Genomic DNA, 25437 nt, shown 5'->3' on the forward strand with positions numbered 1-25437 from the left:
CCAGAGTCATTGGAACACTCCCGGAGCGGAGTCACTGGAACACTGCCGGAGCGGAGTCACTGGAACACTCCCGGAGCGGAGTCACTGGAACACTCCCATAGCGGAGTCACTGGAACACTCCCGGAGCGGAGTCACTGGAACACTGCCGGAGCGGAGTCACTGGAACACTCCCGGACCGGAGTAATTGGAACACTCTCGGACCAGAGTCATTGGAACACTCCCGGAGCGGAGTCACTGGAACACTGCCGGAGCGGAGTCACTGGAACACTCCCGGAGCGGAGTCACTGGAACACTGCCGGAGCGGAGTCACTGGAACACTCCCGGACCGGAGTCACTGGATCACTCCCGCACCGGAGTCACTGGAACACTCCCGGAGCGGAGTCACTGGAACACTCCCGGACCGGAGTAATTGGAACACTCTCGGACCAGAGTCATTGGAACACTCCCGGAGCGGAGTCACTGGAACACTGCCGGAGCGGAGTCACTGGAACACTCCCATAGCGGAGTCATTGGAACACTCTCGGACCAGAGTCATTGGAACACTCCCGGAGCGGAGTCACTGGAACACTCCCATAGCGGAGTCATTGGAACACTCCCGGAGCGGAGTCACTGGAACACTCGTGTAGCGGAGTCACGGGAAGACTCCCGGACCGGAGTAATTGGAACACTCTCGGACCAGAGTCATTGGAACACTCCCGGAGCGGAGTCACTGGAACACTGCCGGAGCGGAGTCACTGGAACACTCCCGGAGCGGAGTCACTGGAACACTGCCGGAGCGGAGTCACTGGAACACTCCCGGACCGGAGTAATTGGAACACTCTCGGACCAGAGTCATTGGAACACTCCCGGAGCGGAGTCACTGGAACACTGCTGGAGCGGAGTCACTGGAACACTCCCGGAGCGGAGTCACTGGAACACTGCCGGAGCGGAGTCACTGGAACACTCCCGGACCGGAGTCACTGGATCACTCCCGCACCGGAGTCACTGGAACACTGCCGGAGCGGAGTCACTGGAACACTCCCGGACCGGAGTAATTGGAACACTCTCGGACCAGAGTCATTGGAACACTCCCGGAGCGGAGTCACTGGAACACTGCCGGAGCGGAGTCACTGGAACACTCCCATAGCGGAGTCACTGGAACACTCTCGGACCAGAGTCATTGGAACACTCCCGGAGCGGAGTCACTGGAACACTCCCATAGCGGAGTCATTGGAACACTCCCGGAGCGGAGTCACTGGAACACTCGTGTAGCGGAGTCACGGGAACACTCCCGGACCGGAGTAATTGGAACACTCTCGGACCAGAGTCATTGGAACACTCCCGGAGCGGAGTCACTGGAACACTGCCGGAGCGGAGTCACTGGAACACTCCCGGAGCGGAGTCACTGGAACACTCCCATAGCGGAGTCACTGGAACACTCCCGGAGCGGAGTCACTGGAACACTGCCGGAGCGGAGTCACTGGAACACTCCCGGACCGGAGTAATTGGAACACTCTCGGACCAGAGTCATTGGAACACTCCCGGAGCGGAGTCACTGGAACACTGCCGGAGCGGAGTCACTGGAACACTCCCGGAGCGGAGTCACTGGAACACTGCCGGAGCGGAGTCACTGGAACACTCCCGGACCGGAGTCACTGGATCACTCCCGCACCGGAGTCACTGGAACACCCCCGTGGCGGAGTCACTGGAACACTCCCGGACCGGAGTCATTGGAACACCCCCGTGGCGGAGTCACTGGAACACTCACGTGGCGGAGTCACTGGAACACTCGTGTAGCGGAGTCACGGGAACACTCGTGTAGCGGAGTCACTGGAACACTCCCGGACTGGAGTCACAGGAACACCCCCAAGACCGGAGTCATTGGAACACTCCCGGAGCGGAGTCACTGGAACACTCCCGGACCGGAGTCACTGGATCACTCCCGGACCGGAGTCACTGGATCACTCCCGGAGCGGAGTCACTGGAACGCCCCCGTGGCGGAGTCACTGGAACACTCCCGGACCGGAGTCATTGGAACACTCACGTGGCGGAGTCACTGGAACACTCACGTGGCGGAGTCACTGGAACACTCACGTGGCGGAGTCACTGGAACACTCACGTGGCGGAGTCACTGGAACACTCACGTGGCGGAGTCACTGGAACACTCACGTGGCGGAGTCACTGGAACACTCACGTGGCGGAGTCACTGGAACACTCACGTGGCGGAGTCACTGGAACACTCACGTGGCGGAGTCACTGGAACACTCACGTGGCGGAGTCACTGGAACACTCCCGGACCGGAGTCACTGGAACATTCCCGGAGCGGAGTCACTGGAACACCCCCGGACCAGAGTCACTGGAACATTCCCGGAGCGGAGTCACTGGAACACCCCCGGACCAGAGTCACTGGAACATTCCCGGAGCGGAGTCACTGGAACACTCCCGTAGCGGAGTCACTGGAACACTCCCGGACCGGAGTCACTGGGACACTCCCGGAGCGGAGTCACTGGAACACCACCGTGGCGGAGTCACTGGAACACCCCCATGGCGGAGTCACTGAAACACCCCCGTGGCGGAGTCACTGGAACACTCCCGGAGCGGAGTCACTGGAACACCCCCGTGGCGGAGTCACTGGAACACTCCCATGGCGGAGTCACTGGAACACTCCCATGGCGGAGTCACTGGAACACTCCCATAGCGGAGTCACTGGAACATTTCAGGAGCAGAGACACTGGAACATTCCCGCAGCGAAGTCACCGGAACACCCCCGATGCGGAGTCACCGGAACACTCCCGTGGCAGAGTCACTGGAACACTCCCGTAGCGGAGTCACTGGAACACTCCCGTAGCGGAGTCACTGGAACACTCCCAGAGCGGAGTCACTGGAACACTCACGTGGCGGAGTCACTGGAACACTCACGTGGCGGAGTCACTGGAACACTCACGTGGCGGAGTCACTGGAACACTCACGTGGCGGAGTCACTGGAACACTCACGTGGCGGAGTCACTGGAACACTCACGTGGCGGAGTCACTGGAACACTCACGTGGCGGAGTCACTGGAACACTCACGTGGCGGAGTCACTGGAACACTCACGTGGCGGAGTCACTGGAACACTCACGTGGCGGAGTCACTGGAACACTCACGTGGCGGAGTCACTGGAACACTCACGTGGCGGAGTCACTGGAACACTCACGTGGCGGAGTCACTGGAACACTCCCGGACCGGAGTCACTGGAACATTCCCGGAGCGGAGTCACTGGAACACCCCCGGACCAGAGTCACTGGAACACTCCCAGAGCGGAGTCAGTAGAACACTCCCAGAGCGGAGTCACTGGAACACTCCCAGAGCGGAGTCACTGGAACACTCCCAGAGCGGAGTCACTGGAACACTCCCAGAGCGGAGTCACTGGAACACTCCCAGAGCGGAGTCACTGGAACACTCCCAGAGCGGAGTCACTGGAACACTCCCAGAGCGGAGTCACTGGAACACTCCCAGAGCGGAGTCACTGGAACACTCCCAGAGCGGAGTCACTGGAACACTCCCAGAGCGGAGTCACTGGAACACTCCCGTAGCAGTCACTGGAACACTCCCGTAGCGGAGTCACTGGAACACTCCCGTGGCGGAGTCACTGGAACATTCCAGGAGCAGAGACACTGGACCATTCCCGTAGCGAAGTCACTGGAACACTCCCGTGGCGGAGTCACTGGAACACTCCCGTGGCGGAGTCACTGGAACACTCCCGGAGCGGAGTCACTGGAACATTCCCGTAGCGGAGTCACTGGAACATTCCAGGACCAGAGACACTGGAACATTCCCGTAGCGAAGTCACTGGAACACTCCCGGACCGGAGTCACTGGAACACTCGTGTAGCAGAGTCACTGGAACACTCCCGGAGCGGAGTCACTGGAACACTCCCGGAGCGGAGTCACTGGAACACTCCCGGAGCGGAGTCACTGGAACACCCCCGTAGCGGAGTCACTGGAACACTCCCAGAGCGGAGTCACTGGAACACTCCCGTAGCGGAGTCACTGGAACACTCCGTAGCGGAGTCACTGGAACACTCCCGTAGCGGAGTCACTGGAACACTCCCGTAGCGGAGTCACTGGAACATTCCAGGACCAGAGACACTGGAACATTCCCGTAGCGAAGTCACTGGAACACTCCCAGACCGGAGTCACTGGAACACTCGTGTAGCGGAGTCACGGGAACACTCCCGGACCGGAGTCACTGGAACATTCCCGGAGCGGAGTCACTGGAACATTCCCGGAGTGGAGTCACTGGAACACTCTCGTAGCGGAGTCACTGCAACACTCCCGGAGCTGAGTCACTGGAACACTCCCGGAGCGGAGTCACTGGAACACTCCCGGAGCGGAGTCACTGGAACACTCCCGGAGCGGAGTCACTGGAACACTCCCGGAGCGGAGTCACTGGAACACTCCCGGAGCTGAGTCACTGGAACATTCCCGGAGCGGAGTCACTGGAACACTCCCGTAGCGGAGTCACTGGAACACTCCCGGAGCTGAGTCACTGGAACACTCCCGGAGCGGGTTCACTATGCACTCCCGGAGCGAGGTCACTGGAACACTCCCGGAGCGGGGTCACTGGAACACCCCCGGAGCTGTGTCACTGGAATACTCCCGGAGCGGAGTCACTGGAACACTCCCGGAGCGGAGTCACTGGAACACTCCCGCAGCGGAGTCACTGGAACACACCCGGAGCGGAGTCACTGGAACACTCCCGGAGCGGAGTCACTGGAACACTCCCGGAACGGAGTCACTGGAACACTCCCGGAGCAGAGTCACTGGAACACTCCCGGAGCTGAGTCACTGGAACACTCCCGGAGCTGAGTCACTGGAACACTCCCGGAGCGGGTTCACTATGCACTCCCGGACCTGTGTCACTGGAACATTCCCTGAGCGGAGTCACTGGAACGCTCCCGGAGCTGTGTCACTGGAACACTCCCGGAGCTGAGTCACTGGAACACTCCCGGAGCGGGTTCACTACGCACTACCGGAGCAAGGTCACTGGAACACTCCCGGAGCGGGGTCACTGAAACATTCCCTGAATGTTTAGTGAGTGTAGTTTATTGAGGACAGTTAGAGGTACCGTTTTAAAAAAAAATTTGTAATGCATGTCCCTGTTTTGACATAGCGCCACTTAGAATGTTAAGTTATGGTCAGTGCAGAGGCCATGGAAGAGTGCTCCCCGGGTCAGGGAATGAAGACAATGCAGTTATGTGATCCTTCATGCTTCGCGTTAGGGATCACAAGGAGGAAGTGTTACCACCTGGGTTGGCCACTTCCCGACTTAAAATGGAGAACCGCAAAGACTGAAGGGAAATTCAGCCAACACAGGCAAAGACTAGCAAGTACAGAAATCATGTGTATTGAAACCTGTAAAAAAGCAAGACAGCACTGAAACCAGCAGCCATCTGCATAGTAATGAGCAATTCCAGGGCACAATTGCAACAGTTAAGGTGAATAAAGCCAAGCCAGACTCCTCGGCGCCAGCAGGAGCCAAGACAAACAAAGGCCAACGGACATTTAGGGACCGCCCAGCGATCAGGGAACTCCAGTATTGGAGAAATCGATCCAAATGATCGGAACGCAGTCCAATCATTTGGAACCAGGTACGGGGTCTGCCCCGAAGGACGGGAAGCCCCTGGGGACTATAAAGTAAAGCCCCCAAGTTCAAATCGTCCTTCTTGGCAGGGTCACTCGACAACGCAAATCAACCCCTGAGAGTGAACTGCCCAGCTGCTGCACCAACCAAGTAAGTCTCCAATCAATGCTCGCTACGAGAAAATGAAATGAAATGAAATGAAAAATGAATGAAATGAAAATCGCTTATTGTCACAAGTAGGCTTCAAATGAAGTTACTGTGAAAAGCCCCTAGTCGCCACATTCCGGTGCCTGTTCGGGGAGGCTGGTACGGGAATTGAACCGTGCTGCTGGCCTGCCTTGGTCTGCTTTAAAAGCCAGCTATTTAGCCCAGTGTGCTAACATAGGCGCTCCTAGCTGCAAGTCCATACCAGCTTTTGAATCCTGCAGACTCAGGACCTGAACGAAAGGCCATTTGTTCCCCTGACCTGATGGGCTAATTCCGAAGGTAAGTATAGGCCTTTTAGTGATAGGAATAGTCTAGAAAGTAGAGCTTATGCATGAGTAGTGATTTACTGTGTATAATAAAGGTGTTTTGATTTGAATCTTACTAATTGGTGTGTTGAGTTATTGATCATTACTTGAACTTGAATCTCGTGGCGGTATAAAGATACCTGGCGGGAAAAAAAACAAAAACATGAGGGAGTCACACATGGTGACAAATTATAAAGGGAGAATTGGCACTAAAAGACAGACATACTAACGCACGAGATATTAACCAAGATAGTAACAGACACTATGCTTGATCCATAGAACCCCAGAAGCTCCAGGAAAAGAGACAAAATGGAAAGGAAGAGACAAAAAGAGAAAGAAGAAGAACAATGAGGACATCCTCCGTGTTGATCACCACCATTATGATGTGTTTTCGGTTGCGCGCGAACCCCCTGACCCCAACCCCCCCCCGGCCGTTAATGATTCACCTCCCCATAGCACCCAGAGCCCAGTAACAGGCAACACCACACCATCATGGTGTGATAAGCTCATAACATGGCACTCCCTTTCCTACGTAGTCGAATCCCTTTTAGTGTTGGCGATTCTCTGCAGCATCGTGCAGACTATCCGCATGAGGAAATGGCGAAGGAGAGCCTACCGCGCTCGCACCCCGGTATACAGAATGAGATCCCCTATTTTCGGTTTTCACCAGGCCCCCGAACCCCTTGATCTACAATAAAGACCATTTGTGTTGCATCTTTTGTAAATAAAGAAATGGAAATATTGTAATATTGTACCCCCCTGTGCTTGACTGCCAAGCCAGGAAAAATGTAAATGCTGCTATTATTTTGTATTGTTTAGGAAGTTAATATGACTGAATGTTTAGTGAGTGTAGTTTATTGAGGACAGTTAGAGGTACCGTTTAAAAAAAATTTGTAATGCATGTCCCTGTTTTGACATAGCGCCACTTAGAATGTTAAATAAAAATTTTCATTGCATAGTTATGGTCAGTGAAGAGGCCATGGAAGAGTGCTCCCCGGGTCAGGGAATGAAGACAACGCAGTTATGTGATCCTTCATGCTTCGCGTTAGGGATCACAAGGAGGAAGTGTAGCCACCTGGGTTGGCCACTTCCCGACTCAAAATGGAGAACCGCAAAGACTTAAGGGAAATTCAGCCAACACAGGCAAAGACTAGCAAGTACAGAAATCATGTGCATTGAAACCTGTAAAAAACCAGACAGCACTGAAACCAGCAGCCATCTGCATAGTAATGAGCAATTCCAGGGCACAATTGCAACAGTTAAGGTGAATAAAGCCAAACCAGACTCATCGGCGCCAGCAGGAGCCAAGACAAAGGAAGACCAACGGACATTTAGGGACCGCCCAGCGATCAGGGAACAACTCCAGAATTGGAGAAATCGATCCAAATGATCGGAACGCAGTCTCATCATTTGAAACCAGGTACAGGGTCCGCCCCGAAGGGTGGGAAGCCCCTGGGGACTATAAAGTAAAGCCCCCAAGTTCAAATCGTCCTTCTTGGCAGGGTCACTCAACAACGCAAATCAACCAGAGAGTGAACTGCCCGAGCGGCCACGCCAACCAAGTAAGTCTCCAGTCAACGCTCGCTATGAGATAGGCGCTCCTAGCTACAAGTCCATACCAGCTTTTGAATCCTGCAGACTCAGACCTGAACGAAAGGCCATTTGTTCCCCTGACCTGATGGGCTAATTCCGAAGCTAAGTATAGGCCTTTTAGTGATAGGAATAGTCTAGAAAGTAGAGTTTATGCATGAGTAGTGATTTACTGTGTATAATAAATGTGTTTTGATTTGAATCTTACTAATTGGTGTGTTGAGTTATTGATCATTACTTGAACCTCGTGGCGGTATCATAAAGATACCTGGCGACTCTAGAGCAAAGGTTAAACAGAGCAAATTACGATTTAAGAGCCAACCAAAAGTTAGCACCAGGAGTTTGCACTTTCTCCCCGTGTCTGTGTGGGTTTCGCCCCCACAACCCAAAAGATGTGCAGAGTAGGTGGATTGGCCACGCTAAATTGCCCCTTAATTGGAAAAAAGGAATTGGGTACACTACATTTTTTTTTTAAACGTCTCTGGAGTAGGAATTGAATCCTCAATCCCCCAAAGAATGGGAGAGTGCTGCCGCCCTCCCCAATCCTGCCTGGGGGCGTTGTGAGCTTCGCCTCCAGTACAGGACACCGAGGATACCTGTGCTGTGTAAGCTTGTACCTGCACCCACTGCCATGGTTACACTCACCTGTGTCCCTGAGCCCAGCAAGGATCTTAGTGAAGACACCTAGGTGCGATTTTCCATCTGGATGTGTGATGAGAACGTCCACATCCCCACAGGTGAGTTTCCCACGTCGATAGGAACCACAGGCCAAAGCAATCAGGGTCGGATTAATCGAGTGAGCCATGTCACTCACCTGGCAACACAGGAAAGAATGACTGATAATGACCAACACTGGATCCCAGCTCATCCTCCCTCCCTCCTACACTGAATCCCAGCTCATCCCTCTCTCCCCTCCTCCTACACTGGATTCCAGCTCATCCCTCTCTCCCCTCCTCCTACACTGGATTCCAGCTCATCCCTCCCTCCCCTCCTCCTACACTGGATTCCAGATCATCTCTCTCCCCCCTCCTCCTACACTGGATCACAGCTCATCCCTCTCTCTCCTCCTTCGACACTGGATTACAATTCATTCCCCTTTCCATTCTCAGTTCTTTCTCCATCCCCAACCTTGCGGCATTCTCTCTCTCTCCCCTCTGCCTCATGATCTTCTTTCCTTCTGTTAGAAGCTTCTTAACTCATTTAATGCACAGGTTTTGCAGTGAAGCCATTGATTGTAACTGCATTGTCAGGCATCAGAGCTGGAAGGATCTTGACAGTTTCCGTCAAATTGAGCTAATCCGTTTGACCCACAGATAAAACGGTATAATCCTGTTAATCCCTTTCTCAGCTCCTTACAGCCTCAATAGGGTCGCAGTCATTGCTGTGAGTAATCCTATCACTGAACAATGGGCTTTGCTCCCCCCAAAATGACAACAGTTGGGTCCTCTGATTGATTTGAGAGCTAAAGTTGGTGCTCTCTCCCTACAATCCAGGATAGGAGGCCCAATCCCTATTTATGTGGCACAATGAAACGGGAATGAATGGCAGACTGCACATCTTCCCTCTCCCACAGAGTCGCATTCCTCGGGTTTGACACTGTGCTGGGTGCCACGGTTTTGAGCTGCTCGTTGTTCCCGTGACAACTGTTGGGGACAGCTGTGCATGTGGGGGTGTGCTCAGCAGGAACTGTCCATCAAGAGTACAGTGTACATCTCTATCACAGCCAGCCTTTAATCTTGCAGGCAGATTCCGGTTCGCCTGGGTTCCCTACCAAATTCTCTTTAAACCCTGGGATTCTGACCTGTTCTTGTATCACGTGTCTTGTGGCAGGAAATGGCACATTTGCCTCCACTGCAACAGTGACTACACTTCAACAACAGTTTGAACTTACATAGCACCCTAACCGAGCAGAAAGGTCCCCAGAGGCTTCCCAGGAGCACTAGCAACAAAATTTGATACCGATCCAGAAACTGACATTTGGACAGATGTCCAAATGCTTGGTCAGAGTGGTAGGTTTTAAGAAATGTCTGGAGGAGGAGAAGGAAGTAGAGAGTGGGGCAGTTTAGGGATTTTGGAGAATCCCGGCATATCTGCCAGTGTGGTGCGCGTACCAAGTGCCATGCAAAACAAACGAGAGAGCCGTTGATGAGGCACGACAGCCCTGACAGACAGACCATGGGTGAAGCTGGAAGTAGACCTCATCGCTCCACCAGGAACAGATTATTCTGTCACTGTAAACTATTTGAAAGCGCACTTCAGTCGTTATGGCATTCCAGACATTGTGATGAGTGACAATGGCCCTCAGTTCAGGAGTAAAGAATTCAGCAGCTTCCCAAAGGATTGGGAATTTCAACACTATACATCATCTCTGCACTATCCTCAGTCAAATGGAAAAGCTGAGGTGCAGTGAAAATTGCCAAAGAATCAAGGCAATTCTCGAGTGGAGAAACACATCGATGGAAGGCATGGAAAGTAGTCCAGTCCAAAGACTAACATCACGCTGCGCATAAACTACTTTTCCAATAGCAAAAAAAGACTCCAAAGCCAGTAGTAATAGGAATGAGTGGAAAGAATCAAGGTGAAACGGCAGACAAATTTCATTTTGACAATACTGCCAAATCATTGCCAGAGTTGAGCATTGGAGAGTCAGTCATGGTACAAACCTTAATTGCTCTTAACAGGTGTCAGCCCACATAGCAACTTGGGACATGCGTGGAGCAGTTGTCAGCTCGACCGTACGTGGTGGAAGTGAATAATCAAACATACTGGCACAACCACAGTATATACAACAACCAGACAGGCTGTTCCTGCAGGCAACCAATCAAGAAGATAGGGTCTCATCTGCTGCACAGAGTACAGAATGACCATCAGTTCCAAAGATCAATTGGTCCGCAAAAACAGAAACGGAACAATTTGTGCAAAATATTTGCAGAGACTTAACGAGAATAATGAACAGCTTATTAATGCAGCTTTGATATAGTGGGTAACTCACAGTTACGTGTGATAATGCATGCAAATTTGTCTTTTGTTTCTTATGGAAGGGGGGAGGATGCCTGGGTTGTGAAATGCAACCGTTACTGAGTGTCCGTAGTCATGTGACCCCAACCATGAGGGAATGTCTGGGGGCAGCCATGATACATTCAGTTCAATAAAGACGCTACAATGAACTGGTAACACAGATGATAAACATGGAAATCAATGTTTCTACAGAAACCTCCCCCCCCCCCCCCCCCCCCCCCCCCACATTCTTGCATTGTTAGCGTGACTCAGTGTGTCAGACAATAGATTATGTTGAAGGGAGGGACTGCTGTTACATCGCTAAATGTAAGTCACCCTGCCATACTACCAGCAACGAGGGGCATTTGTTTTTAATTATAACTGATGGTGTGGGTAAAGTTGGCAAGGTCATTCATTTTTAAAAAAATTTAGAGTACCCAATTTTTTTTTCCAATTAAGAGGCAATTTAGTGTGGCCAATCCACCGAACCTGCACATCTTTGGGTTGTGGGGGTGAGATCCATGCAGACACGGGAAGAATGTGCAAACTCCAGACGGACAGTGACCCAGGGCCGGGATTGAACCCAGGTGCTCAGTGCCGTAGGCAGCAGTGCAAACCACTGCGCCACCGTGCTGCCAAGCTAGGCCATTCATGACCAAATCTAATTTGCTTTGAGGAGTCAACAAAGAACAGGAACAGGCTCTTCGGCCCACCAAGCCTGTGCCACCGATCATGCCTGTCTAAACTAAAACCTTCCAGGGTCCGTATCCCTCTATTCCCATCCTAGCCATGTACTCACCAATATGCCTTTTGGACGCCTCTATCGTATTTGCTTCCACCACCTCCCATGGCCGTGCGGTCCAGGCCTATTGATGAGCTTCTCTGTATATTTATAGCCATTGTTTGTACCATTGAAAAGGGTGTGGGGCCATTTCAATGGGTTTTAAGGGAATGGGCAGAGGTGAAAGATATATTTCCTTGAAAAGATTCCTGAACTGGTTTGGATTTATAAAAATCTTGCATGTTTATTATTTCAGATTTATTAAAACCAGATTCACAACTGGCCATGGTGGAATCTGAAGTCCACGTCTATATTTTCACATCCCCGATCATGGTCTTGCATCCCAATTCCACTCCTGCATTCCAGTATTGCTCTCAAACATCCACTAGCCCGAAAAATCCGCAATCCCTCCCAGAACATCCTCAAATCCCACCCTGCATGCCTAGATCCCACTTCACATCATCAAATCCTGTTCCCACATCCACAGATCCCAGTTAATCTTGTCCAAATATTACCAAACATAGCACATGCAACCTTTCAACTGTGAGAGCGGAGAAAATCAGAGGTTGCATTTGTCGGTAGGTGCGCGGCAGAATATGTGGACAGTTCTTTCACAGAGTGGGAACAGGGAAGATGGGCCGAATGGTCTCTTTCATCGCTGTAAAATTCTATGACTCTCTCCAGAGGATGCCTTCTCTCCTCCGTCCCCATTAGACTGAATTACTATTGTGAAATAGTAGCACCTACACCTTGTAAACAGAACCACAAAGTACTCACAGTTTTTTCAATCTCTGCAGCCTCATCCCTGGGCATTCGGTCCAGGAAATCGTGGTAGTGTTTGAGGCCTATCGTCTGCTGCTTAGTGAGACTAGCTTTCGTGTGAATATCATCCAAAGTTCTGAATCCCTGTAAAACATGTCAAAGTACGAAAGCTTTGCAATGTGACGTGCAGGACAATTATAGGACTTCTTTCTTTTTACCAGAAGGAGAGTATGTTGAACAGATTACCATCCAAAGAGGTGGAATTAGACAGGACTCATCAACAAATGAGATTATCAGAACTTCAGAAGGGAATGCTGTGGATAGGTAAACTGATAGCTCATGGTTCTCTATCTGTTTGCATGTTTTAAAGCATTTCTGTAGCACTTTTCATGACCTCAGGAAGTGCCAAAGTTCTTCACAGCCAATGAAGTACTTCTCAATTGTAGTCACAGTTGTTATGTAAATGTTAGCAAAGGCAATGGAGACTCACTGTTGCTGGTGTGAACATCCTGAGGTTAGAGAGAGGAAATTCTTTTGAGGGTAAAAAAAGAAATCAACCAGTGTTCCTGCTCCTGCGCAGGATGAAATGGTTGCTTGTGGATGAGGACAAGGATTGACGAGGGACTGTGAGCCAGTGCCTCCTGTGCAGCTGAAGACCATAAGACATAGGAGCAGAATTCGGCAACTCAGCCCATCGAGTCTGCTCCGCCATTCAATCATGGCTGATATTTTTCTCATTCCCATTCTCCTGCCTTCTCACCCATAACCCCAGATCCCCTTATTAAACAAGAACCTATCTATCTCTGTCTTAAAGACACTCAGTAATTTGGCCTCCACAGCCTTCTGCGGCAAAGAGTTCACAGATTCACCACCCTCTGGCTGAAGAAATTCCTCCTCATCTCTGTTTTAAAGGATCGTCACTTAAGTCTGAGATTGTGTCTTCTGCTTCTAGTTTTTCCTACAAGTGGAAGCATCCTCTCCACGTCCACTCTATCCAGGCCTCGCAGTATCCTGTAAATTTCAATAAGATTCCCCCCTCATCCTTCTAAACTCCAACGAGTACAGACCCAGAGTCCTCAACCGTTCCTCATATGACAAGCTCTTCATTCCAGGGATCAGGGGCGGGATTTGCTGCTGTCATGCCAGTCCCACCGGTGTGAATCAAACCACCTATCTTACCGGCGGGATTAGCGGCGCGGACGGGCTCCGGGGTCCTGGGGGGACGCAGGGCGATCTGGCCCACCGATCTGCGGGCGGGCCTGTGCCGTGGGGGCACTCTTTTCTTTCCGCCTCGGCCATAGCCTCCGCGATGGCCGATGCAGAAGTGACCGACCCTCCTGCGCATGCATGACGTCAGCAGCCGCTGACCCTCCCGCGCATGTGCGGACTTCCGCCAACCGACAGAGTCCCTTCGGCCCCGACTGGCGTGGCGCCAAAGGCCTTTCCCGCCGGCTGGCAGCGCGCCAACCACTCCGGCGCGGGCCTAGCCCCTCAAGGTGAGGGCTTGGCCCCTAAAGGTGCGGGGAAATCCGCACCTTTGGGGCGGCCCGACGCCGGAGTGGTTCACACCACTCCATCCCGCCGGGGAGGGGAGAATCCCGGCCCATACTTGTGAACCTCCTCTGGACCCTTTCCAAGGCCAGCACATCCTTCCTTAGATATGGGGCCCAGAACTGCTCACAATTCTCCAAATGGGGTCTGACCAGAGTCTTAATACAGCCTCAGAAGTACATCACTTGTCTTGTGTTCTAGCCCTCTCGACATGAAGGCTAACATTGCCTTTGCCTTCCTAACTGCCGACTGAACCTGCACGTTAACCTTAAGAGAATCTTGAACAAGGACTCCCAAGTCCCTTGTGCTTCCGATTTCCTAAGCAGCTCCCCAGGGAGAACCAGTAACTTTGGGAAAAGGTGAGGGAGGGACAATGGAGAAAAGTCACATTCAGCTTGGTGTGGCGAAACAGGAAATAGGACAACTTTATTTCCTGCTATGTGGGTGATGCTCTGCCGGATTTCCCTGTATTTCAATATCTCCCTACATTGGGAACGGTGCAAGTGGGAATCACCACATCCACGGAGCATGTGGGAATCACCACATCCAAGCACTTCATGCTGCACAGTGACAGACCAGCACTGCTCTCCAACAAAGACAAAGGCTAGTATAAGTGCATTAAATTGCCACTGAAACAGGAAATCCCCAGGAATCCCGGCCAACATTCCCCCTCACAATAGGAATTCCCTATACATTTACATTGCATCACTTCACAGTAATCTATACTATATGAAGCACTCACTGTGCGATGTTCTGACCAGGTAGAACAGAAATGCCAGGCTTTGGTGTAGCATGCAGCAACCTGGAGCTGGCTTTCTGGAGGTGCAGGAGACCATGAAGACAACAGTAAACTCAAAGAATATAAAACACTGCAAAACCAGCATCCCACCTGTTGGTACCACATCTGGGCTGTCTTCACACCAGCTCCCCAGATATTCGAGAAGGTCTCCAGCACTGGCACACTCTCATTGATGTAGTCAAGCTTGCGCAGGTGCCCACTCTGTAGTATCTCTCTGATTTTCTCAGCCATGCTTTTGCCGATGCCAGGGATCTTGCAGGCTTCCTGAGAATGGCAGAGAAGCAGCTCAAAAGTAAGTTTGCACACAAATCAAGCCAAGTCTTTAAGATTGTGATAAAAGTGAACGGAAACATACTTCCCAGCAATCAACTATACAGTCTGTACAGATGTTTCTCCTCCCCCCCCCCAATCACCCACCCACCACCGACACATAGCTCCTCAAACACGGTCACAAACATCCCCCACCTTTTCTCAAACTCCCCCCGCTGAGTTCCTTAACTCATACTTTATCTTCTTTAACCGCAGGAAGTCGCACAGGTCACGCAACCATGCTGCTGTCCCTGGTGGCGATGCCGACCGCCACTCCAGCAAAATTTGTCGCCGTGCAATCAGAGAGGCGAAGGCCACAACATCAGCCTTTCTCCTCTCCATGAGCTCCGGCTTCTCTGAAACCCCAAATATCGCCACCAAAGGGTCCGGGTCCACCGCCTCCTCCACTATCCTGGCTAAGACCGCAAACACTCCCGCCCAGAATCTTCCCAATTTTTAGCAACCCCAAAACATGTGCGCGTGATTCCCTGGCCTCCGCCCACACCCCTCAAACTCATCTGCTACCCACTGAAAGAACCCACTCCAAAATCAAGAAATTATGCTGAATCTTTTTACAACACTTGGGCCCCAGCTAAATTGTGGCCAATTCTGGGTGCCATTCTTGAAGAAAGTTGGCAACCTTGTGGAGGGTTTGAGGAGATTTACTAGAATTATACCAGGGACGAGGGACTTGTTATGTGGAGAGACTGGGGTTGTTTTTAATATTGTTCAGGGAGTGTGGGCATTGTTGATGAGGCCAGCTTTATTATCTATCCCTAATGTCCCTCGAGAAGGTGGTGGTGAGCGCCGCCTTCAGCTGCTAAATTCCTGTGGTGTAGGTACCCCCACAGTGTTGTTAAGGATTTTAACTCAGTGACAATGGCGGAAATGCGAAATATTTCTAGGTCAGGATGGTGTATGGCTTGGAGGGGAACTTACAGATGGTGCTGTTCACATGAGTCTGCTGCCCTTGTCCTTCTAAGTTTGGAAGGTGCTGTCGAAGGAGTCTTGATGAGTATCTGCAGTGCATCTTGTAGATGGTACACACGGCTGCCACTATTCATCAATGATGGAGGGAGTGACAATCAAGCTGACTGCTTTGTCCCGGACAATGTTGAGCTGCTTGAGTTTTGTTGTTGCTGCACTCATCCAGGCAAGTGGGGAGTATTCCATCACATTCCTGACTTGTGCCTTGTAGATGGTGGAGTCAGGAGATGTGTTTGGAAAGTCAAAACGCAATCCATCAGAGTCAACATGGTTTTATGAAGGGCAAATTGTGTTTGATGAATTGGTTTCAGTTCTTTGAAGATGTAACAAGCCTAGTGGATAATTTGGATCCTGTAAATGTAGTCTGGACTTCCAGAAGGCATTTGATAAGGTGCCGCACAAAAGGTTAGTACACAAGGTAAGATCACATGGGTTAGGGGTAATTTATTAGCTTGGATAGAATCACTGGATAACTGACAGAAAGCAGAGAGTGGATAAATGTGTCTTTTTCTGGTTGGCAGATGTAACTAGTGGGGTGCCACAGGGTTTGGCTCTCGGGCCCCAGCTATTTACAATCTATATTAATGACTTGGATTCAGGGATAGAAGTTACGATGAGTTAATTTTGAAGATGACACTAAAATAGGTGGAATAATAAGTTGCAATGAGGAAATAAGAAATTTACAAATGGATATAGATGTGTTAGGTGAGTTGGCCAAAATGTGGCAAATAGAGTTTAACGTGACAAGTGTGAGGTTATCCATTTTGGTCAGAAAAAATGGAAAGGTAACTTATTATCTAAATGGAGAGAATCTCGGGGCAGCACGGCGGTGCAGTGGTTAGCACTGCTGCCTCACAGCGCCAAGGACCCAGGTTCGATCCCGGCTCTGGGTCACTGTCCATGTGGAGTTTGCACATTCTCCCCGTGTTTGCGTGAGTTTTACCCCCACAACCCAAAGATGTGCAGGGTAGGTGGATTGGTCATTGGGTACTCTAAATTTATTAAAAACATATAAATGGAGAGAATCTCCAGAGTGCTTCAGTGCAGAGGGATCTGGGTGTCCTCATGCGTGAATTGCAGGAAATTAGTATGCAGGTACAGCAGGCAATATGGAAGACAAATGGAATTTTGACATCAATAACTAAAGGAATAGAGTATAAAAGTAGGAAAGTGTTTCTCCAATTGGACAGATATTGGTGAGACGGCAGCTGGAATATTGTGTACAGTTTTGGTCCCCTTATGTGAGGAGGGATACAGTTGCATTAGAGGCAGTTCTTTTCTTTAATTCATTTATGGGATGTGGGTATCACTGGCTAGGCCAGCATTTATTGCCCATCCCTAGTTGCCCTTCAGAAGATGGTGGTGAGCTGCCTTCTTGAACCGCTGCAATCGCGGAGATTTGGTTCATCCACAGTGCTGTTAGGGAGGGAGTTCCAGGATGTTGCCCCAGCGACAGTGAAGGAACAGCGAGATATTTCCAAGTCAGGATGGTGAGTGACTTGGAGGAGAACCTCCAGGTGTTGGTGTTCCCAGGTATCTGCTGCTCTTGTCCTTTGAGATGGTAGTGGCCGTGAGTTTGGAAGGCGCTGCCTAAGGAACGTTGGCGAGTTCCTACAGCGTATCTTGAAGATGGTACACACGGCTGCTACTGTTCGTTGGTGGTGGAGGGATTGAATGTTTGTGGAAAGGAGAGCAATCAAGCGGGCTGGTTTGTCCTGGATGGTGTTGTTGGAGCTGTATTCACCTAGGCAAGTGGAGGGTATTCCATTAGACTCCTGACTTGTGCCTTGTAGATGATGGACAGGCTTTGGGGGGTGAGGAGGTGAGTTACTCTCCGCAGGATTCCTAGCCTTTCACCTGCACTGGTAACCACAGTATTAATATGGCTAGTCCAGTTCAGTTTCTGACCCCCCCCAGGATGTTAATTGTGGGGATTCAGGGGCAGCACGGTGGCACAGTGGTTAGCATTCCTGCCTCACGGCACCGAGGTCCCAGGTTCGATCCCGGCTCTGGGTCTCTGTCCGTGTGGAGTTTGCACATTCTCCCCGTGTTTGCGTGTGTTTCGGCCCCACAGTCCAAAGATGCGCAGGTTAGGTGGATTGGCCACGCTAAATTGCCCCTTAATTGGAAAAAATGAATTGGGTACTATGAATTTAAAAAAACAATTGTGGGGATTCAGCGATGGTAATGCCATTGACTGTCAAGGGGGTGATGGTTTAATTCTCTCTTGTAGGAGATGGTCATTGCCTGGTACTTGTGTGGCACGAATGTAAAATGCCGCTTGTCAGCCCAAGCCTGGATATTGTCCAGGTCTTGCTGCATTTGGACATGGACTGCTTCATTATGAGGAGTTGCGAATGGTGCTGAACATTGTGCAGTCATCTGCGTACATCTCCACGTCTGGCCTTATGATGGAAGGAAGGTCATTGATGAAGCAGCTGAAGATGGCTGGGCCTAAGACACTACCCTGAGGAAATCTGCAGTGATGTCCAGAAGCTGAGATGATTGACCTCCAACCACAACCATCTCCCTTTGTGCCAAGTATAACTCTAACCAGCAGACAGTTTTTCCCTGATTCCCATTGACTCAAGTTTTGCTATGGCGCACTGATGGCACACTCGGTCACATGCCGCCTTGATGTCAAGGCAGCACGGTGGCAGTGGTTAGCATTCCTGCATCAGGGCGCCAAGGTCCCAGGTTTGATCCCGGCCCTGTGTGGAGTTTGCACATTCACTCTCACCTCATCTCTGGCATTCAGCTCTTTTGTCCATATTTAAACCAAGGCTGTAATGAGGTCAGGAGCTGAGTGACCCTGGCGGAACCCAAACTGAGCTTCCGTGAGCAGGTTATTGCTGAGTAAGTGCTGCTTGATAGCACTGTTGATGATTCCCTCCATCATGATGGAGAGTAAGCTGATAGGGCAGTAATTGACTGGATTGGATTTGTCCTGTTTCTTGGGTACAGGACACACTTGGGCAATTTTCCACATTGCCGGGTAGATGCCAGTGCTGTAGCTGTGCTAGAATAGCTTGGCTAGGGGTGCGGCAAGTTCTGGAGCACAGGTCTTCAGTAGTATTGCCAGAATATTGTAGGGGCCCATAGCCTTTGCAGTATCTAGTGCCTTCAGTCGTTTCTTGATATCACGTGGAGTGAATCATATTGGCTGAAGACCGACATCTGTGATGCTGGGAACCCCAGGAGGAGACGGAGATAGATCATCCACTCGGCACTTTTGGCTGAAGATTGTTGTAAATGTCCTTTACACATATGTGCTGGGCTCCTCCATCATTGAGGAGCCTCCTCCTCCAGTGAGCTGTTTAATCAATGCATACTTCCCAACTCAATTTAAGATTACTAGTAAAAAGCGCATTTAATAGATTAAATTCTGAAGGGTTTTTGATAGAGTGAGCATGTCCTCGAACTGGAAATTCAGTGACGAAAGGAAAGGAGTCATCAATTTACATTTGTCATTAAGAGTAATGGGAAAGGCTAGGACAAATGTCTTTACAATGCTATTGCAGCTTGAAATGCCGCTGGGAGTGGGTGAGGCAGTGACACTAGCACCTCTTAAAGAGGGAATCAGGCAAAAAGCAAAATTGGAACAATTGAGATCAATTTAACATGAGATCAATGGACGGTAACATCGGTTTCCCGGTGGGAAGATCAGGATAAATCTACCCTGTGTGTATTCCAAACAGACATTCCTCCACTTGGGGAGGGAAGAGAAAGAATGGGCAGAGATTTTACCTGAAAGGAAGCCACTGGCTTCTGGTAACTTTTCAGGGCGTTAATGGCCTTGGCGTATCCCAGCGCTCTCCACTTGTCACCTTGATATGTATAAGCAGCCGACAGCACCTCCAGGATGTCTGTGATGGGTTTGTTGTGGTTTTGCATCTTACTTTCGGATGAGCGAGCACACACCCACTTGCCACTGACAGCTGATTCACTCGGATTAGACACACTGGGAGAATGGCTGTTCCCAGAGATCAGTGCTTGCAGGTCATGCTCAGAGATTCCGTCATCCTCAACGTCACTTCCACCTTCACCGTCATCTTCCGATAACTAGGGAGACATTACAGAGAGCATTCAGTCAAAGGAGTGAATATTCCTACAAAACATCACATTTTGAGCTAGCCATCTCCCGACACTTAGAACATAGAATTTACAGTGCGGAGGGAGGCCATTCAGCCCATCTAGTCTGCACAGGCCCATAGAAAGATCACCCTATCTAAGCCCACACCTCCACCCTATCCCCGTAACCCAGTAACCCCATCTAACCTTTTGGACACTAAGGGCAATTTAGCATGGCCAATCCACGTAACCTGCACACTTTTGGACTGTGGGAGGAAACTGGAGCACCCGGAGGAAACCCACGCACACACGTGGAGAACGTGCAGACTCTGCACAGACAGTGACACATGTTGGGAATCAAACCTGGGACCCTGGAGCTGTGAAACAACTGCGCTAACCACTATGCTTGGTTCAGTTTGTAAATGTAGAAGAAAGATTTGCATTTCTATAGCACCTTTCACAACCTCAGGACACTCCAAAATGCTTCATAGCAAATTGGTACTTTTAAAGTGTAGCAACTGTTGTAATGTAGGAAATATGGAAGCCAATTTGTACCTGCACCAAATCCCACAACAGCAAAACCATATTGATCAGACACTCTGTTTTAGTGATGTTCATTGGGATAAAAATTATTCAGCTGCTCTTCTTCCAAACAGTGGCCATGAGAACATTTATATCCACCTGACAGGGTACATGAGGCCTCAGGTTATTGTCTCAGCTCAAAGATGAAACTCTCTCAGTACCAGCTCTCTGACAGTATGGGGCTCCCTGGGTCCTGGCCATCCGCACTGACAGTAAAGCATTCTCTCAGTACTGACCTGAAATTGCAGCATTATCTCATGACTGCCCCTCAGACAGTGCAGTGCTGGCCCAATACTGCCTCTCATTTATCTAGCACCTTTAATGTCGTAAAACATCTTGAAGTGTCTCACACTATAGTCGTCAGGCACAATTTAACACCGAACGGCAAAAACGATATAAGAAAGAAATGGCCAAAATTTTGGTCAGAGAAAGAGGTTTAAGGAGCACCTTAAAAGGAAGGGGAAGAGATCGAGAGGTGGAGAGATTTTGGGAGGGAATTCCAAAGCTTGATGCTCAGGCAGCTGAAGGCACGGCCACCAATGGTAGAGAGATTAAAATAAGGATGCACAAAAGGGCAGAATTTAAGGGTTGCAGAAATGAAGGAGAATGGTATAGCCAACGGGGTTTGAAAAGGGGGTGGGGCGAGTGAGAGTTATTGTACCTGTGCTGCAGAGGCTTGTCCAGTTTCACTGTTTTCCTCAGGTGTGGTCTCTCTTAGCTGCTCAACAATAGTTTTTTCTGCCTCTGTACAATTCAACTTGGCCTTTGACATGGTCCCTGATTGACAGCTGATCTCTGTGTCCTCTTGTTGACCCTCACCCCCTGACCCTTGGGTCTTGACCCGCAGTTCAGGCTGCAGGTATCTGTCTGAGATGAAGACGCTGTAACCCGCAGTGCTTAGAACTCTCTTCTCCGCAATGCACAAACTGAGCCAGGTAGATCGCACGAGCTGGACATTGGGAGGCAGCACCTTCAGCTTCAGGAGGCGAAAGGCACGCTCACAATCCATCCCATCATCGATGATCACGTGGGTAATGGCGGAGCAGAAAGCAAGGCTGACATCCCCACCATTCTGTACAATCTGCTTCTGAAAGATTTCAGTCCGAGCCTTACCGATCCCTGCTTGGACAATATACGCTGTCAATCCACTCAACCCGGCCTCTGTCAAAATGAGATGGAGAAAGGAAAGATGAGTTAATGTCAAATGCCATGTGGTGGAATGTGTTCCAGACCTTTGCGGGAGCTGGAACCGTTTGGTCTTGAGGCTGTTTTGTGTGCAGGAGGCAAAGCTGACTGGGGGGTTAGATTCCACAGCAACTTTCAAAAGACAATTGGAGATTTGGGGAGTGTTTTGTAGCAGGGCTCTGGAGACTGTGTTGGTCACAGAACTCTTTCTGCATTGTTCAAAACGGAAGGCTAAAATCGATTATCGGTGTCACTGTTCTTGACAGGAGACTGGACGAATGGGGAGTAAGAATTTGTGAACAGCAGGATTGTTCTTCAAGGTGGACCTTTTGGTGCAGAAAATGGTTGTTGTGTTTTTCTATTTGGTTTGCATTGTGCCTTGACAAATTTCTGTAAGACATATTAAGATGCTAAATACAGAAAGACTTGGATTTGGATAGTGCCGATCCTGATCTCAGGAAGTTCCAAAGTGTTTTGCAGCCAATGTATTGCTTTTGAAGTGTACTCACTTCTAATATAGGAAACACAGCAGCAAATGGGTGCACAGCAATGTCCAAAGCAATGTGATAATGACCAGATTATCTGTAATCCAAGGGTGGCACGGTAGCACAGCGGTTAGCACTGTTGCTTCACAGCACCAGGGTCTCGGGTTCGATTTCCGGCTTGGGTCATTGTCTGTGCGGAGTCGGCACGTTCCCCCAGTGTCTGCGTGGGTTTCCTCCGGATGCTCCGGTTTTCTCCCAACAAGTCTCGAAAGACGTGCTGTTAGGTGAATTGGACATTCTGAATTCTCCCTCTGTGTACCCGAACAGGCGCCGGAGTGTGGCGACTACGGGACTTTCACAGTAACTTCATTGCGGTGTTAATGTAAGCCTACTTGTGACACTAATGCAGATTATTATAATAAACAGTACCCTCAGAGGGGAAAGCTGCATATGGTCATCTGGGACTACGGCAACTTTACTTTTTAACTACAAGGATGAATGTAACAATTGTTTCTACCTTTATTGACTTCATCCGGCTTTGCTTTCTTCTGGGACACTCCATCAGTTTCTGGTGGGACATCCTGCGCTCGTTTCACCTTCCGAAAAGCCTTTACGATGCCCCGAGGCTCCATACACTGTCCGACTGACTCACAATGTGGCTGAACTGTGAACCAACCTGTACCAACGATTGAGATGTTACATCCACAAAAATAAATACTCAAATGCTCCATGCTCACTTCCATTTTCTCATCACTTCTATCTAAAATGTGGTGCCCAGAATTGGACAAAATATTTTAGCTGAGGCCTAACCCATGATTATTAGTTTAGGATAGCTTCATGATTAAAACTATTCCTACTCGCCCAAACCATGTAACCTGCCAGGGGAGGTTTAAAACAGTATAAAAATACAATACGAATTCCAGTAGAAGGAAATCTGCAAACTTCCTCACCCAACTTCCTAAGACAATAAAAACAAGAGCAGGAGACCACACTGACCATGATTTATTTGTTTGATACCCTCCCGTCATATGACTTGAACTCCGGTTTAGAACATAGAACATACAGTGCAGAAGAAGGCCATTCGGCCCATCGAGTCTGCACCGACCCACTTAAGCCCTCACTTCCACCCTATCCCCATAACCCAATAACCCCTCCTAACGTTTTTGGTCACTAAGGGCAATTTATCATGGCCAGTCCACCTAACCTGCACGTCTTTGGACTGTGAGAGGAAACCGGAGCACCCAGAGGAAACCCACGCAGACACGGGGAAAACGTGCAGACAGTGACCCAGCGGGGAATCAAACTTGGGACCCTGGCGCTGTGAAGCCACAGTGCTATCCACTTGTGCTACCGTGCTGCCCTTTTTCATTTGGCCTCCTTCTGCACTGTAAAAATTCTATGAAATAAAATTTGGTTGTATCGAGCGAATCAGCATTCCTCATGAGCCAGCAACTTATTCCCTTGGTCTCATTATTCCCTGGGAAATGAACCATGTGACAACATTCAGCCCCTGGGTAAGTTACAAGCCAGACCATTGGCCCTCCACTACCTAACTCACCGAAATAACATGGAACCCATTATTAGTTTATAGACCCTGATCAAGTCTCCGCTTGTCGACATTTCACAAAAGATACAGAGCCAACCTGGATTGCTAGGGTGTTTCAATCTGATGATTGCAGATGAATACACAAACGCACGTTTCAGCTAAAATCACAAAAATACGAGTCAAAGCTCTTGGATGATTTCTCCTTCCTGGGCTGCTTCATTCACCAGCTTACTGAAATGTGGAGATGCCGGCATTGGACTGGGCACAGTAAGAAGTCTCACAACACCCGGTTAAAGTCCAACAGGTTTGTTACGAATCACTAGCTTTCTGAGCGCAGCTCCTTCCTCAGGTGAAGCTGAGGCAGGAGCTGCGCTCCGAAAGCTAGTGATTTGAAATAAACCTGCTGCAGCTTAAGAACAAACAAAGAACAAAGAAATGTACAGCACAGGAACAGGCCCTTCGGCCCTCCAAGCCCGCGCCGACCATACTGCCCGACTAAACTACAATCTTCTACACTTCCTGGGTCCGTATCCTTCTATTCCCATCCTATTCATATATTTGTCAAGATGCCCCTTAAATGTCCCTATCGTCCCTGCTTCCACTACCTCCTCCGGTAGCGAGTTCCAGGCACCCACTACCCTCTGCGTAAAAAACTTGCCTCGTACATCTACTCTAAACCTTGCCCCTCTCACCTTAAACCTATGCCCCCTAGTAATTGACCCCTCTACCCTGGGGAAAAGCCTCTGACTATCCACTCTGTCTATGCCCCTCATAATTTTGTAGACCTCTATCAGGTCGCCCCTCAACCTCCTTCGTTCCAGAGAGAACAAACCGAGTTTATTCAACCTCTCCTCATAGCTTATGCCCTCCATACCAGGCAACATTCTGGTAAATCTCTTCTGCACCCTCTCTAAAGCCTCCACATCCTTCTGGTAGTGTGGCGACCAGAATTGAACACTATACTCCAAGTGTGGCCTAACTAAGGTCCTATACAGCTGCAACATGACTTGCCAATTCTTATACTCAATGCCCCGTCCAATGAAGGCAAGCATGCCGTATGCCTTCTTGACTACCTTCTCCACCTGTGTTGCCCCTTTCAATGACCTGTGGACCTGTACTCCTAGATCTCTTTGACTTTCAATACTCTTGAGGGTTCTACCATTTACTGTATATTCCCTACCTGCATTAGCCCTTCCAAAATGCATTACCTCACATTTGTCCGGATTAAACTCCATCTGCCATCTCTCCGCCCAAGTCTCCAGACAATCTAAATCCTGCTGTATCCTCAGACAGTCCTCATCGCTATCCGCAATTCCACCAACCTTTGTGTCGTCTGCAAACTTACTAATCAGACCAGTTACATTTTCCTCCAAATCATTTATATATACTACAAACAGCAAAGGTCCCAGCACTGATCCCTGTGGAACACCACTGGTCACAGCCCTCCAATTAGAAAAGCATCCCTCCATTGCTACCCTCTGCCTTCTATGGCCTAGCCAGTTCTGAATCCACCTTGCCAGCTCACCCCTGATCCCGTGTGACTTCACCTTTTGTACTAGTCTACCATGAGGGACCTTGTCAAAGGCCTTACTGAAGTCCATGTAGACAACATCCACTGCCCTACCTGCATCAATCATCTTAGTGACCTCCTCGAAAAACTCTATCAAGTTAGTGAGAC

At 49.9% G+C, this 25437-nt stretch overlaps 1 protein-coding gene across 8 annotated transcripts in view; it reads right to left on the reverse strand.

Moving 5' to 3' along the window:
- Window positions 1-25437, reverse strand: part of poll (polymerase (DNA directed), lambda) — a 56942-nt gene that overhangs the window by 27466 nt on the left and 4039 nt on the right. For 4 of the 8 annotated variants that reach the window (XM_072479720.1, XM_072479717.1, XM_072479714.1 and 1 more), the window contains 6 exons: window positions 22731-22889; window positions 21205-21704; window positions 19638-19952; window positions 14685-14858; window positions 12260-12388; window positions 8350-8518 (listed from right to left, as the gene is read on the reverse strand). In XM_072479720.1, the coding sequence (XP_072335821.1) occupies window positions 8350-8518; window positions 12260-12388; window positions 14685-14858; window positions 19638-19952; window positions 21205-21704; window positions 22731-22845 (1402 nt within the window). In that variant the 5' untranslated portion in view covers window positions 22846-22889. Of the gene's footprint in view, window positions 1-6191; window positions 6255-8349; window positions 8519-12259; window positions 12389-14684; window positions 14859-19637; window positions 19953-21204; window positions 21705-22730; window positions 22890-25437 lie in introns of all 8 variants that reach the window. The other 4 variants (XM_072479721.1, XM_072479722.1, XM_072479718.1 and 1 more) reach the window with 3 other exon arrangements.

This window comes from Scyliorhinus torazame, chromosome 16 (assembly GCF_047496885.1).
Source record: "Scyliorhinus torazame isolate Kashiwa2021f chromosome 16, sScyTor2.1, whole genome shotgun sequence".
NCBI classification, from domain to species: Eukaryota; Metazoa; Chordata; class Chondrichthyes; order Carcharhiniformes; family Scyliorhinidae; genus Scyliorhinus; species Scyliorhinus torazame.